This window comes from Neomonachus schauinslandi, chromosome 3 (assembly GCF_002201575.2).
Source record: "Neomonachus schauinslandi chromosome 3, ASM220157v2, whole genome shotgun sequence".
Taxonomy (NCBI): domain Eukaryota; kingdom Metazoa; phylum Chordata; class Mammalia; order Carnivora; family Phocidae; genus Neomonachus; species Neomonachus schauinslandi.
This window is the reverse complement of record NC_058405.1, coordinates 100,343,479-100,356,673: the sequence shown is the minus strand read 5'-3', so window position 1 is coordinate 100,356,673 and position 13,195 is coordinate 100,343,479. Positions and strand designations below refer to the sequence as shown.

The window sequence follows — 13,195 nt, the reverse complement described above, 5'->3', positions numbered from 1 at the left end:
GCAGCAATGTCCACAATAGCCAAAGAATGGAAAGAGCCCAGATGTCTATTGACAGATGAATGGATGAAGAAGATGTGGTATATATATTACTCAGCCATCAAAAAGAATGAAATCTTGCCATTTGCAACAACATGGATGGAATTAGAGGGTGCTAATTGAAATAAGTCAGAGAAGGACAAATACTATATGATTTCACACGTATGTGGAATTTAAGAAACAAAACCTATGAGCATAGGGAAAGGGAAGGAAACATAAAGATAAAAACAGAGAGGGAGGCAGACTGTAGGAGATACTGGCTTATGCATGTAACAAACAGGATTGCTGGAGGAGAGGTGGGTAGGGGTATGGGATAGTTGGGTGATGGGCATTAAGGAGGGCACTTGATGTAATGAGCACTGGGTGTTCTATGCTACTGATGAATCACTAAATTCTACCCCTGAAACTAATAGTATAGTATATGTTAACTAAACTGAATTTAAATAAAAAATATTTTTTTAAATTATGTCTTGCTCAAATCTCTTCATACTGCCTTATCATAAAGACTGTTCCCTACCATTCTATGGAACTGATCCTTTTCTATGTGGCCCTATACCACCTTACCCTGTTTGAGTTTTATTAGCACCTTTTACCACTTAAGCCACATGTTTGCTTATTGTCTTCTTCCAGGCACCCTTTATGAAGAAAGAACTCTGTAATTCACTGCTCTGTATCTCTAGCACTTAGAACAGTGCTAGGTACATAGTAGACACTTAATATACACTTCAAGTGACATCTTTACCAAATTTGAATTGCATTTTAAAATGAAAAAATAAGTATGCATGTGGACCTTTCTGGGAATAAATCATGTTTTTAAATTATTTTTTAGTTTTCTGTTTGTTAGACTTGTTTGCAAAACATGTAATACACTTTTTTACTTTTGAATATGTTTTCAATTTCAGTTCAAGTATTTGTATTTTATTTTTCTCTAAAAATACTCATTATGTAACCTGACTTTTTTTTCTAAGATTGAAATTCCATTTTACCTATAACTTATCCTTTGATGGTATATTTATTACCAAATTCTTAGTTTGTGTTTTATTTTAAAAGAAATCTTATAAAACTGTGTAATGTTAAGACCATTGGGAATAAGGGAAGAAGAGAATGGAAATAAGTACTTTATTCCTTTCTAATTCTAATATTCAAGTGTTTTCTAGGTTGTCTGGAAATCCCCTCAGTTACAAGATTGGCTTTTCCCCATATGACGTACTCAGTGTTTCTAAGGGACCCCTCATGATCCTAACCACACCTGGTATTCTTTCTTTTTGTTCTTTGTTTTCTCGGTTTCTGACCCCTATCTTCAATTTTCAGTGGACAGAATTTACTTCTATTGATGAATAAGAAAGAATAGAGAAGAGAAAATTTAGCCAAATAGTATTAGAAACCAAAATTCAGCTTGAAAATAGGCTTAGCATATATAATATAGCTATAAAATTGTAGGTATAACATGCTAATATGTGGCTAAGATATATTTTTTTGTACTTTAATACAGCATTCTTCTCATCTCTAGAGAAGGCCAATTTTAAGATTTATTGGTAAGGAGGGCATTCATTGGTACAATCACTTGCCATGTTGCCCTCATTTTTGAAGGGTTATTGTAAGTATCGCCATGGGTGGACGTGGGGAACATTTCTGAAGCTAACCCTCCTGCATACCCATATGCCATTGGCCGCTGGAGAGTCTTACAAAATCAGCACTGGCCCATGTTCTCAAGCACACTTGTAAACATGTCTCTCTGGATTAGTACTTTTAACATTTGTAAACTGTTTTCTGGCAAGCTACTTAATCAAAACTTTTAAAATGGGTGACTTTGATCATTAAAATATTAACTTGGTTTTATTTTTATTTTTTTCCAGGTGTATGGTGGCTGATGAAGTAAGTGTTTCATGATTTTTACATCTTTTATAAAATTCCACAACCAATTTTTGGTGTCTACTATTTACCGTGTATTCTTTGTCTTTCCAAATGACACTCTGTCTATATATAGAGAGAGAAGGAGAGGGGACAGATAAAGAGAATGAGAATGAATGTGTTGTGTATGTGTTTGTGCTTGTGAATATACACACACGTGCATGCAAGGTGTGTACTTGAAACATATTAACATTAGTGATCCAAAATTTTATGTTCTTGGCAGAGAAAGCATGAATGTGCTTAAATTCAGCCTCAAATGAAACTGACTCTTTTTGTCATAATACTGCTTACTTAAAAGTTGAATTTTAAGAATTTACTCTAGAAGTTATTGTTAATTGTTTCCTATGAGTGTGAAACATAATATTAAAGTGTTACTTTATTATCACTAAACAAAACAGTTTGATACATTTAAGTACCATGTACTTACATATAATATTCATGTTTTCTCACTAAAATGGAAGTTCTTGTTGTATAAATTATGATACTCTTTACATACATTCTCAGTAGTGTGAATCAATAAAGTTCTCATTTTTATTCAGTTTGAGAAATGTGTTGCTGTTTTTATGATGCCTTTAAAAGTAACAGCAAAACGTTTAAAAAACAGAAATGAAGAAAACATACTGAATTTTTTAAGAAATAAAAGTGGAACCAAAGAGATTCTCCCAATTGACTGTCTTAGCTTTAGTTACATATAGACTCACCAATGGCTGATCTCCACAGTCTCTTCTTTAGGAAAAAGAATGAATAAGGGTATAACATGAACATGAATGCTGTGCAGAAAGTTTGATACAAGGTTTCTTGGTTTATGCTGATTTATGATTACTGAAGTTTTTAGTTTGAACTCTTTATTCTATAGGCATTTGTTTAGATTAGATGTTAGGAGTTAGAAACAGTCATTGCCTATGAAGAATTTCAACAATGTAATTGAAGGGACAGGACATAGACATTTGGGAAATAGCAGCAATTTCTATTTTGGAACAGGATGAATTCCAAAAGTCTCTTCATAAATTAATAAATTTGTGAGCCCAAAATGACTGAAAGAGGCTCACGTTTTTAGTCCCTGGGTGTTTTCACCAAATAGAAATGTAAACTCATCCTTCAAAACCTCAAAACTAGGCATAAGCATTTTATATAATATATATAAAATATATGTGTGATACATACATAGATGCATGTGTGTGTTTATATCAGTTTTTTATGGCAGTCCATTTAAAGATTTTATTTATTTATGAGAGAGAGAGAGTGTGTAAGTGAGCAGGGGGAGGAGTGGTGGGGGAGGGAGAGAGAGAGAAAGGGAGAGAGAATCTGAAGGAACATGGGGCTCGATCCCACAATCCTGAGATCACCACCTGAGCCAAAACCAAGAGTCCAACGCTCAACCAACTGAGCCACCCAGGCACCTCTATATCAGTTTTTAAACAGATCAATTTTATGTCCATAGAGATTATACTGTATCAGGTAACAACCATCTTGATAATCTCTCCACAGGTGATAGAGAGGGAAAATCTTAACAGCTGTGTTATGTCATTGCTACTTTGTTCTTTACTTTGATGTCATGGAGACGTCATAGAGACATTTGAATGGGTCTTAAATCTATGGAAGTGTTCATGGATTAAAAGAAACACTTGATTGGCCCCTTAAGCCTTCTTAACTTTTCTTCAACCAACTCCTGCTTCTCCTCAGTTAACATTAGACTAAGAATTGTGTAGAGTTCATGATGAGCCTTTAGCCGGTACGAGTTTTTCATTATACCAACTGCTTTTCCTCATCTCTTACTATTTACAGTTTCATAGCACTTGTCACATATTGAGTGATTTCAACACCATTTGTACAACAACATTCTTATTTCTTAATTTAATAAATTTAAAAGAACTATTTAATATTTCCTCAGCACTTTAAAAAAAAAACTCTACTTTGTGTCCATCATAATTACTTGTCTCTTTTCACCCACATTTTTTTTTTTTTTAAAGATTTTATTTATTTATTTGACAGAGAGAGACACAGCGAGAGAGGGAACACAAGCAGGGGGAGTAGGAGAGGGAGAAGCAGGCTCCCCGCAGAGCAGGGAGCCCGATGTGGGACTCGATCCCAGGACCCTGGGATCATGACCTGAGCTGAAGGCAGTCACTTAACCAACTGAGCCACCCAGGCGCCCATCTTTTCACCCACATTTTAAAGACTTCCTCTTTTGCACCTATTCGACTTTACAGGGTTATTATGTTAAATCCTATCAGTGATGTTAATTATGAAAAAAGAATCCTCAACAGTGTGATGCACAAGTGTAAGATCATAGCTCACAACCTCTAATATCCTCTGTTAGCAGTAGAGTTGAAATGCCATTTTTATGGAATCTTACTAAACTAATGTGGATGAAAGTTAGTAAATTAAAAGTGATGAAGTAGAAAGAACTTGTATATATGTAAATTATGTGAACTCTGGTTTTGACCTTCATTCGATTTTTTAATACTGTTCTTTTCTTGCTCTTATCACAAAGTGGTAGTCAAGTCAGAGAAGGAAATGTAGTTTATAATTTGGAGGTCAACCACCTTTTTCTGATTTTTAAATTAAAAAGTATGTTTTGATATGATGAATATTTGACTTATCAAATAGCTAAAAGCCTTAGGAGGGCAATTTTACATCTCTGCTATCAAACCTCCTTTTTTTAAATGCTTGAATACCCACTTGGAGTGTTGTGTAATGTAGCTGTCTACTGTGATCTTTCCTCCTTTCCTCCTTCTAGTATTTTTCCACTATTATCTTTTTCTAATGTATTCATTCCTTGTGAACTTATATAATCTATCTACTGTATATAAGGTAATAATTAACTTTAAATTGGAATGAAAACTAAATTTTAGAGAACAACAAAGCTGCAACATTTAATAAAATTAACTTTACAAACTGTTTTAAACACTTCCTATTCTCCCCCCGCATCTTGGTTTAATGCAATTAAATATTGTTTCAAGAACTGTGTAATGAATATACAGAAACTCTTGTCAATTTGTGTTCCATAAATAATGGAATTCAGACCACAGTCCACAGTGAGGCTGTTGCACTGTTACCTTGTTTTTTAATAATTACTTGTAAACCACTTTGTCCTTGTTCTTCAGTTGAAAATTATTAAAAGTCTTTATTCATTAAAAAGTTGTAAATGCAGGGGCACCTGGTGGCTCAGTCGGTTAAGCGTCCAGCTCTTAATCTTGGCCTGGGTCTTGATATCCAGGTTGTGAGTTCAAGCCCTTCACTGGGCTCCACACTGGGCATGGAGCCTACTTAAAAAGAAAAATTATAAATGTGAAGAATAGTTTCACATTAACACAAACCAGGTAATTTAATAGGATATACATGCAGAAAAATATTAAATCTACACATTTCCTACCTTATTTGTCAAGTATTTAAAAACTATTGTTCTTGGGGCGCCTGGGTGGCTCAGTCAGTTAGGCGTTTGCCTTTGGCTCAGGTCCGCATTGGGCTTCCTGCTTAGTGGGGAGCCTGCTTCTCCCTCTGCCCCTCCCCCTGCTCGTGCTCTTTCTCTGTCAAATAAATACATAAAATCTTTAAAAAAAAAACTTGTTCTTTGTAGAAATATAGTATTAGAAAATTTTACAATATTCATTTTTACTTAAGAAGATGGGATTAATATCCTGGATTTACATAATGGCCTAATATGGTGTCATAATGGACAAAAGTTTCAGTGCATGGATTCTGTCTTTACTTGTCTACAGTATCTATTATCAAAGCCAGAAAATTCCTACTTTCATCTTATTTAACATTTTTTTGTTAATACTCTATTTTAGTTCCCCATCCCTAACACATGCACGCACACACATACACACACACACTTTCTAAAAAGTTTTCTCCTTCCTGTTACTTGAGAAAACATTTGTGGGGCGGGGAGGGGAGTATACCAAATAAAGTGTTGCTTCCTTTTTCAAAAGAAAAGGAAACCATTTGTTAGGGCTGACCTACTTGGTTTCCCTTTGTGGCTATTTTGGGACACATTAATAGATAAATATTTGGAACAAAGGCCCTATAGTCATCATTATCAATGCTTTTCTTTTGGTCAAGGTGCTTCTCTGGAAGAGGAGTTTGGAGGGGAGAGGCTCTGGGACTTATTCCATGCTGGTAGAAGTATTTCTACAGGCAAAAGTCAAGTTTGAAAACCCTTGTCAGTTTCTCTGCAGGCAGAAATGTATAGATGTGTGGAAACAGTGAAGGACCCCCTTTGAAGGTTATTTTTGCTCAGAAGACCTTAAAATTGATACTGTGATATATACTCTGCCAATATTAACTTTATAGATTTGAGGACTAAGAAATTAAAATAGACATGAAGAATTTTAGTTTTCCTTTATTATAAACCTACCCACATTTGACAAAGTGAGCTGAGATGGCAGTTTTTATTCCATTGGTATCTACAAATCTTAGATTTCCTTTACCAGGCCCAGGCTGAATTACACTGTCTCCTTGAGCTCTTACTCTTTTGGATTTATAAGCTTCCTGTGTCTGTTGATCCATTTTTGTTGAATGAATGAACTAGTTAAATAGTTAACACTTGGGCGCCTGGGTGGCTCAGTTGGTTAAGCGACTGCCTTCGGCTCAGGTCATGATCCTGGAGTCCCTGGATCGAGTCCCGCATCGGGCTCCCTGCTCGGTGGGGAGTCTGCTTCTCCCTCTGGCCCTCCCCCCTCTCATGTGCTCTCTCTCATTCTCTCTCTCTCAAATAAATAAATAAAATCTTTAAAAAAAAAATAGTTAACACTTAACTAACACCTGTGTGCCAGGTTCTGTTCTAATGCTTTACGTGTATTAATTTACTTCATCCTCACAACAACCCTATGGGGTGGTATTATTATTATTATTATCATTATTATTCTTATTTTATAGATGAGAAAGCTGAGGTACAGAGAGGTTAAGTAAATTGTCCAAGAATATGCAGCTAGTATGTGCTAGGAGCTGAAATATTTGACCTGAAGTAATCCAGCTCGTAAGTCTCTCTATCAATTACTATTCTATACGAAGTCTCTAGGTGCCAGACTTTCTGTATTTAGCAACAGGAGTCTTTAGGACAGAAGAATCTGCAGGACATAGTACTCAAATGAATGTAGCTGAATGTTAGAATAAGGGTGATGGCATAAACATTTTGCGCCGGTGTATCTGTATTCCTTTAAATCAGCATCATTTGCCTGTTTCCTTAGTTTCCTTATTTTTAAGGCCAGCCTTATTTTTTTTAATGTCCTTTTTAAAAAATAATCTTTTATTTTAGATTTTTAGAATTATTTAGGTTTTGAATTTATAGAATTACAGATAGTACAGAGTTCTTGTGTACCCCATATCCAGTCCCCTATTATTGTCTTAGATTAATATGGTATATGTGTTTTAATTAATGAACCAATATTCATGTGTTATGATTAAATAAAAACTATACTTTATTTAGGTTTTCTCAGTTTTCCCCTAATGTTCTTTTTCTGTTCTCATGCCAGATCAAGGGTACGTACCATCCATATGACTTTTCGCCATAGGTGTAAATCACCTGTCTTGATACAGTGTTTGTCAGATTTCTCCACTGTAAAGTTACTATTTTTTCCTTCCTTTCCATACTGTATTTTTTGAAAGAAAGTAACTATATGCAGCCCATAATTAAGGAATATGGAGTTATACTCCATTTGCTTAAAGGCAGAATAAATACACAAACTATTTGGAATTCAATCATTTATGCATTCAGTTTATCTGTATGGACTCCTGGATATTTATTTTTATGTTTTGGGTTATTATCCACTGCTACTTTATTTCTTTTTGTTGCTCAAATTGTTCTAGCTTTGGCCAGGGGGAACTCTTTCAATTCACTTCTGTGTCCTTTTGACAAACTCCCTTCATTGTGGGCTGTTTTGTTTGTCCAATTTGGGGTTTTGGTTTTTTTGAAGGGTTTTCTTTTATTATTTTGAGCATTTTCTTACTTTTTAATACTACAAGGTGCTCCAGCCTCATCTTATATATTTCTTGTCCCAGTCCTAGAATCAGCCATTTTTCTAAGAAATCCTGGTTTCTTTTTATTGAAGAATGATATAAGAACCAGAATCTAGGGGGCTAGGTGTGTATTCATATCAATTGGGGTGTCATTTCTTTTAGATCCTTTCAGCTGATGGAGCAAGGAGAAATGTGTATGTGTGTCTGTGTGTGTGTTTTTGTGTATACACACATACATACACATACTTACAAATACTTTTATATGTAACCATCTGTTCATACTTATGTCTCCAACTGTAATTGATTACCATGTAGTTAATTCTAGCCTCTTCCTCTTGCTTATCTATAACCTCCCATTCCTACAGTAAGAATCCTGGCTCCCACCATCTGTCATCCATTTACTTAATTGTTCAATTCCAGTATACAGGTATGGTCGTTTCAGTAGTGTTAACCCATATACCCTTGGGAAAGAAAATTGTCAACTAGAATATAGTGCTTACGTACAGTTCATTTTGCCATTATTCTTACAGATTCCACTCAATTCTAAAATTACTTAGCTCAGCATCTTATTCCTCTACTTCCTTCAGTGAGAGTGTTTCATATTTAATGATAACATTTAAATTCTTTTATCACATTCTGCATTCCATCATGGGATCCCCTGACCACCTAACTTTTTTAAAAAAAATTTGTGAACATTTAAGTTTACTCTTTGTAATGTAAAGTTCTCTGTGTTTTCACAAATGTTTTATGTCTTGTATTCACCATTACAGTATCTACAGAATAATTTTACTGCCTTAAGCAATTCCCTGTGCTTCACTTATTTAATTCCTCCCAAGCCAGTACCCCAGACAACCACTCATGTGTTTAATGACTATTGTTTTGCCTTTTTCAGAATGTCATATAATTGGAAGAACACAGTTCACTGCTTTCTCAGACTGGGTCTCTTCAGTTAGCCATATGCTTTTAAGATTCATCCATGTCTTTTTGTGGCTTGATAACTTTTTCTTTTTACGACTGAATAATCCATTTTATGGATGTGCAGTTTGTTTTTCCAGTCACCAAGATAAAGCGATATCTTAGTTACTTCCAGTCTTTGACAATTATTAAGGCTACTGTTATTGTTCACATGTAGGTTTTTGTTTGGATAAGTTTTTAATCAGTTGGGTAGTTATCTAGGACTGCAATTGCTGGATTGTATAGTTTGGTTAGTCTCCTAGAACTGCCATAAGGAAGTTTCACAAGCTTAAAACAACAGAAATTTAATCCTCTCACAATTCTGTAGGCTAGAAATCTGAAATCAATGTGTCAGGAGGTTTGGTTCCTTCTGAGGGTTCTGAGGGAGAATATGTGTGATGCCTCTCTTCTAGCTTCAGGTGATGGCCAGCAGTCCTTGGTGGTTCTGGGCTTATAGATGAATCACTTCAATCCCTGCCTCCATCTTCACGTGCTGTTCTCCCTGTTTGTTTATATCTCTTCTTTTATAAGGACACCAGTCAGATTGGATTAAGGGCTCACCCTACTCCAGTATAACATCTTCTTAACTAATTGCATGTGCAACGACCCTATATCCAAATAAGATCATATCCTGAAGTACTGGGATTTTAGGACTTCAGTATATCTTTTGTGGGGGACACAATTAAACCCATAATATGTGGTAAGACTGCGTTCATTTTTGTCAGAGGCTGTCAAACTGTCTTCCAAAGTGCCTGTACCATTTTGTATTTCTACTAGCAATGAATGAATGCTCTTGCCCAGCAACCTTACTAACAGTTGGTATTGTCAAGTTAATTTTTTTTTTTAATTTTAGCCATTCTATTGGGTGTAGTAGTGTATTCTTTTTGTTTTAATTTGTGATTCTCATGATGTTGAGCATCGTTTTGTATATTTATATGCCATCTCTCTCTCTATATATATATATCGGTGTGGTCTCTGTTCAGTTCTTTTCCTCATTTTTAAAACTGGATTGTTTCTTTTTTGTTATTAAGTTTTAAGAGTTCCTTGTCTATTTTAGGTCCAAGTCCTTTATCAGTTACATATTTTGCAAATATTTTCTCCCAGTTTGTGGCTTTTCATTCTCTTAAAAGTGTCTTTCATAGAGCAGAAGTTTGTAATTTTAAGTCTAACATCAATTTTTTCTCATTGATTTTCCTTTTGGTCTTGTATCTTTTTATGCTATGATATCTGTATTACATTGTTCTTTTTATGATGAATGCCTTTCCTGCTGTATCCCACTCTTTACCCAAGTCCATCAACAAAATCACCATTCAAAACACTCTTCAGATATCTCTTATTCTGTATCACCATCCTTGTTGCCTAGTTCTTTTGTGCTCGTATTTCTACTATAGTTTAAATTATGTTCTGTACTCATCTGCTCCTCTCCCATAGATGGGAACTCCTAGGACTCAAGCCATGTCTATCTAATAGTATCTGGGGAATACATTTCCTGTTAATGCTTTATGAATGAATGAAAGAGAGAGAGAACTTTTTTTTTCTTATTAATGTTTTTGTTGTCATTGACTTGAAACCATTGAAACGCATCAAGTAATGTCTCTTTATTTGGACAAGAGGGATATCTTGTCTACCAGTTACCAGTATTTTAAATCAGGTCCACAGCCTACTACTATCCACCTTCACTTATTCTAGGCACAGAGGTAAAGGAGAAAAGATTCCTTTAAGTGGGCTTTGGGGTTAGGGGATCTTTTAATACATTTTATTAAAAAGTCATCTTTTAGTGTGAAATTTTTTTTATCTAGAACACTAGCAAAGTACGAATGCAATTGATTGCATTTTCAATTTTAAAGAAGTTTACTCTGATTTCTTTGGAAGCTGATGTAATTTTGTTCAGGGCTCTTGCTGTTTCATACAGCTGGGTTATTACAATGTTCTCTCAATAATCTTGGAAAAAATTCAAATTGAAAAGCAGAGGTGTCAGCAGTGGTGAGTTAAACCCTACCCAGATACAATCAGACACAAAGTATCTTTCTGGAATTTAATGTTTACAGTCCACATAAGCATTTGAAAGGCTCTGCTTCTATTATCGAACCTTAAGGCACTGTTAATATACATTAACACTTCCAAGTACATTGTAAGGAGGATGTTGCAAACATTCCTGCCTCACCAGTTTTTACTAAATGGAATGTTCTTAATAGGAATTATTTAAAATCAGAAGAGTGGTCAGAATTAAATATTACACCATAATCTGTTTTCCCTTTTCTTTTTTTTTTTTTAATTTTTTTTTAAGATTTTATTTATTTATTTGAGAGAGAGAATGAGAGAGAGAGAGCACACGAGAGGGGGGAGGGTCAGAGGGAGAAGCAGACCCCCCGCGGAGCAGGGAGCCCGATGCGGGCCTCGATCCCGGGACTCCAGGATCATGACCTGAGCCGAAGGCAGTCGCTTAACCGACTGAGCCACCCAGGCGCCCCTGTTTTCCCTTTTCTAATAATGGGCTTAAGTTTCCCCAGAATTTAAAAGCCCAAAGAGGCCACAGCTGCATTGGGAATTGGACAATAATTGTGAATATACATAAGAGTTTCATAATGTTATGGTCAGAAAATGTGCATTATATGATCTCAATCTGCTTGAATTTATTAAGATTTCTTTTGTGGGCTAATATGTGATGTATTCTGGAGAATGTTCCATGTGCACATGGAAAGGTGTATTCTGCTGTTTTAGGATGGAATGTTCTGAATATATCTGTGAAATCCATTTTTTCCGGTGTGTCTTTCACAGCCGTTGTTTCCTTATTGATTTTCTGTTTAGATGATCTGTCCATTGACGTAAGTGGGGTGTTAAAGTCCCCTAGTATTAGTGTACTATTATCAATTAGTTCCTTTAAGTTTGTTACTGTTTTATGCATTTGGGTGCTCCTATGTTGGGTGCATAAATATTTACAATTTTATGTCTTCTTGTTGGTTAGCCCCCTTTATTATTATATAGTGTCATTCTTTGTCTCTTGGTATAATCTTTGTTTTAATGTCTACTTATCTGCTATAAGTATTACTACTCTGGCTTTCTTCTGACATCCGTTTGTATGATAGATGTTACTCTGTCCTCTCACTTTCAATATGCAGGTGTCTTTAGATCTAAAATGTGTCTCTTGTAGGCAGTAGGTAAGTCTTGTTTTGTTTTAATCAATTCTGTCTCCCTGTCTCTTTTGATTGGAAGGTTTAGTCCATTTACAATCAAAGTAATTATTGATAGATATGTATTACCATTTTATTATTTGTTTTCTGGTTTCTGAAGATTTTCTCTGATCCTTTCTTATCTTAACTCTTTCATGCTTTGCTGATTTTCTTAGTGATATCTTTCTCTTTATTCTTTGCATATTTCTTAGTGGTTTTTTTTAATTTTTTATTATTTATTTATTTATTTATTTAATTTATTTATTTGACAGATAGCGAGAGCAGGAACACAAGCAGGGTGAATGGGAGAGGGAGAAGCAGACTCCCGGCTGAGCAGGGAGCCTGATGTGGGATTTGATCCCAGGACCCTGGGATCATGACCTGAGCCAAAGGCAGATGCTTAACGACTGAGCCACCCAGGCACCCGCTTAGTGTTTTTTTTTAAAGATTTACTTATTTATTTTAGAGAGAGAATGTGGCAGAGGGCGAGAGAGAGAATCTCAAGCAGACTCCCCACTAAGCTTGGAGTCTGACACAGGGCTTGATCCCACGACCCTTAGATCATGACCTTAGCTGAAATCAAAAGTCGGACACATACCCCACTGAGCCACCAGGGGTCCTGGTTTTCAATATATAGTTACCATTAGATTTGTATATAACCTCTTATGTATAGATAGATAGATAGATAGATAGATAGATAGATAGATGTCTATGTTAAGATGATGGTTGTTTAAGTTTCAACCCATTCTTTACTTCTCTCCTTCTGACATTTTAGGAATATGTTATTATGTTTTATATCCTTTTTTTTTTTTTTTTTGGTGAGTTCCTTGACTGCTTTTTTACAAAAATAATCATTTTTTCTGGTTTTGTGTTTCCTCCCTATATGCTGTCACTTTTGGTCTCTGCTTTTCACTCAGTGAGTCCCATATAATATTTCTTGCAGTGCTGGTTTAGTGGTCATGAACTCCTCTAGTTTTTATTTGTCTGGGAAACTCTTTATCACTTCTTCTATCTTGAATGATAGCCTTGGTGGATAGAGTATTCTTGGCTGCAGATTTTTCCCACTCAGCACTTTGAATATATCATGCCACTCTCTTCTGGCTTTCAAAGTTTCTGTTGAAAAAATCTCCTGATTGCCTTCTGGGTTTTCCCTTGTAATTAAT

The 13,195-nt window shown here is 35.3% G+C and overlaps 1 protein-coding gene across 2 annotated transcripts in view; it reads left to right on the top strand.

The window, feature by feature from the left end:
• ZRANB3 (zinc finger RANBP2-type containing 3) overlaps window positions 1-13,195 on the top strand; it is a 279,821-nt gene that overhangs the window by 77,621 nt on the left and 189,005 nt on the right. For both annotated transcript variants that reach the window (XM_021695825.1, XM_021695823.1), the window contains exon 2: window positions 1,893-1,911. In XM_021695825.1, the coding sequence (XP_021551500.1) occupies window positions 1,893-1,911 (19 nt within the window). The remainder of the gene's footprint in view (window positions 1-1,892; window positions 1,912-13,195) is intronic.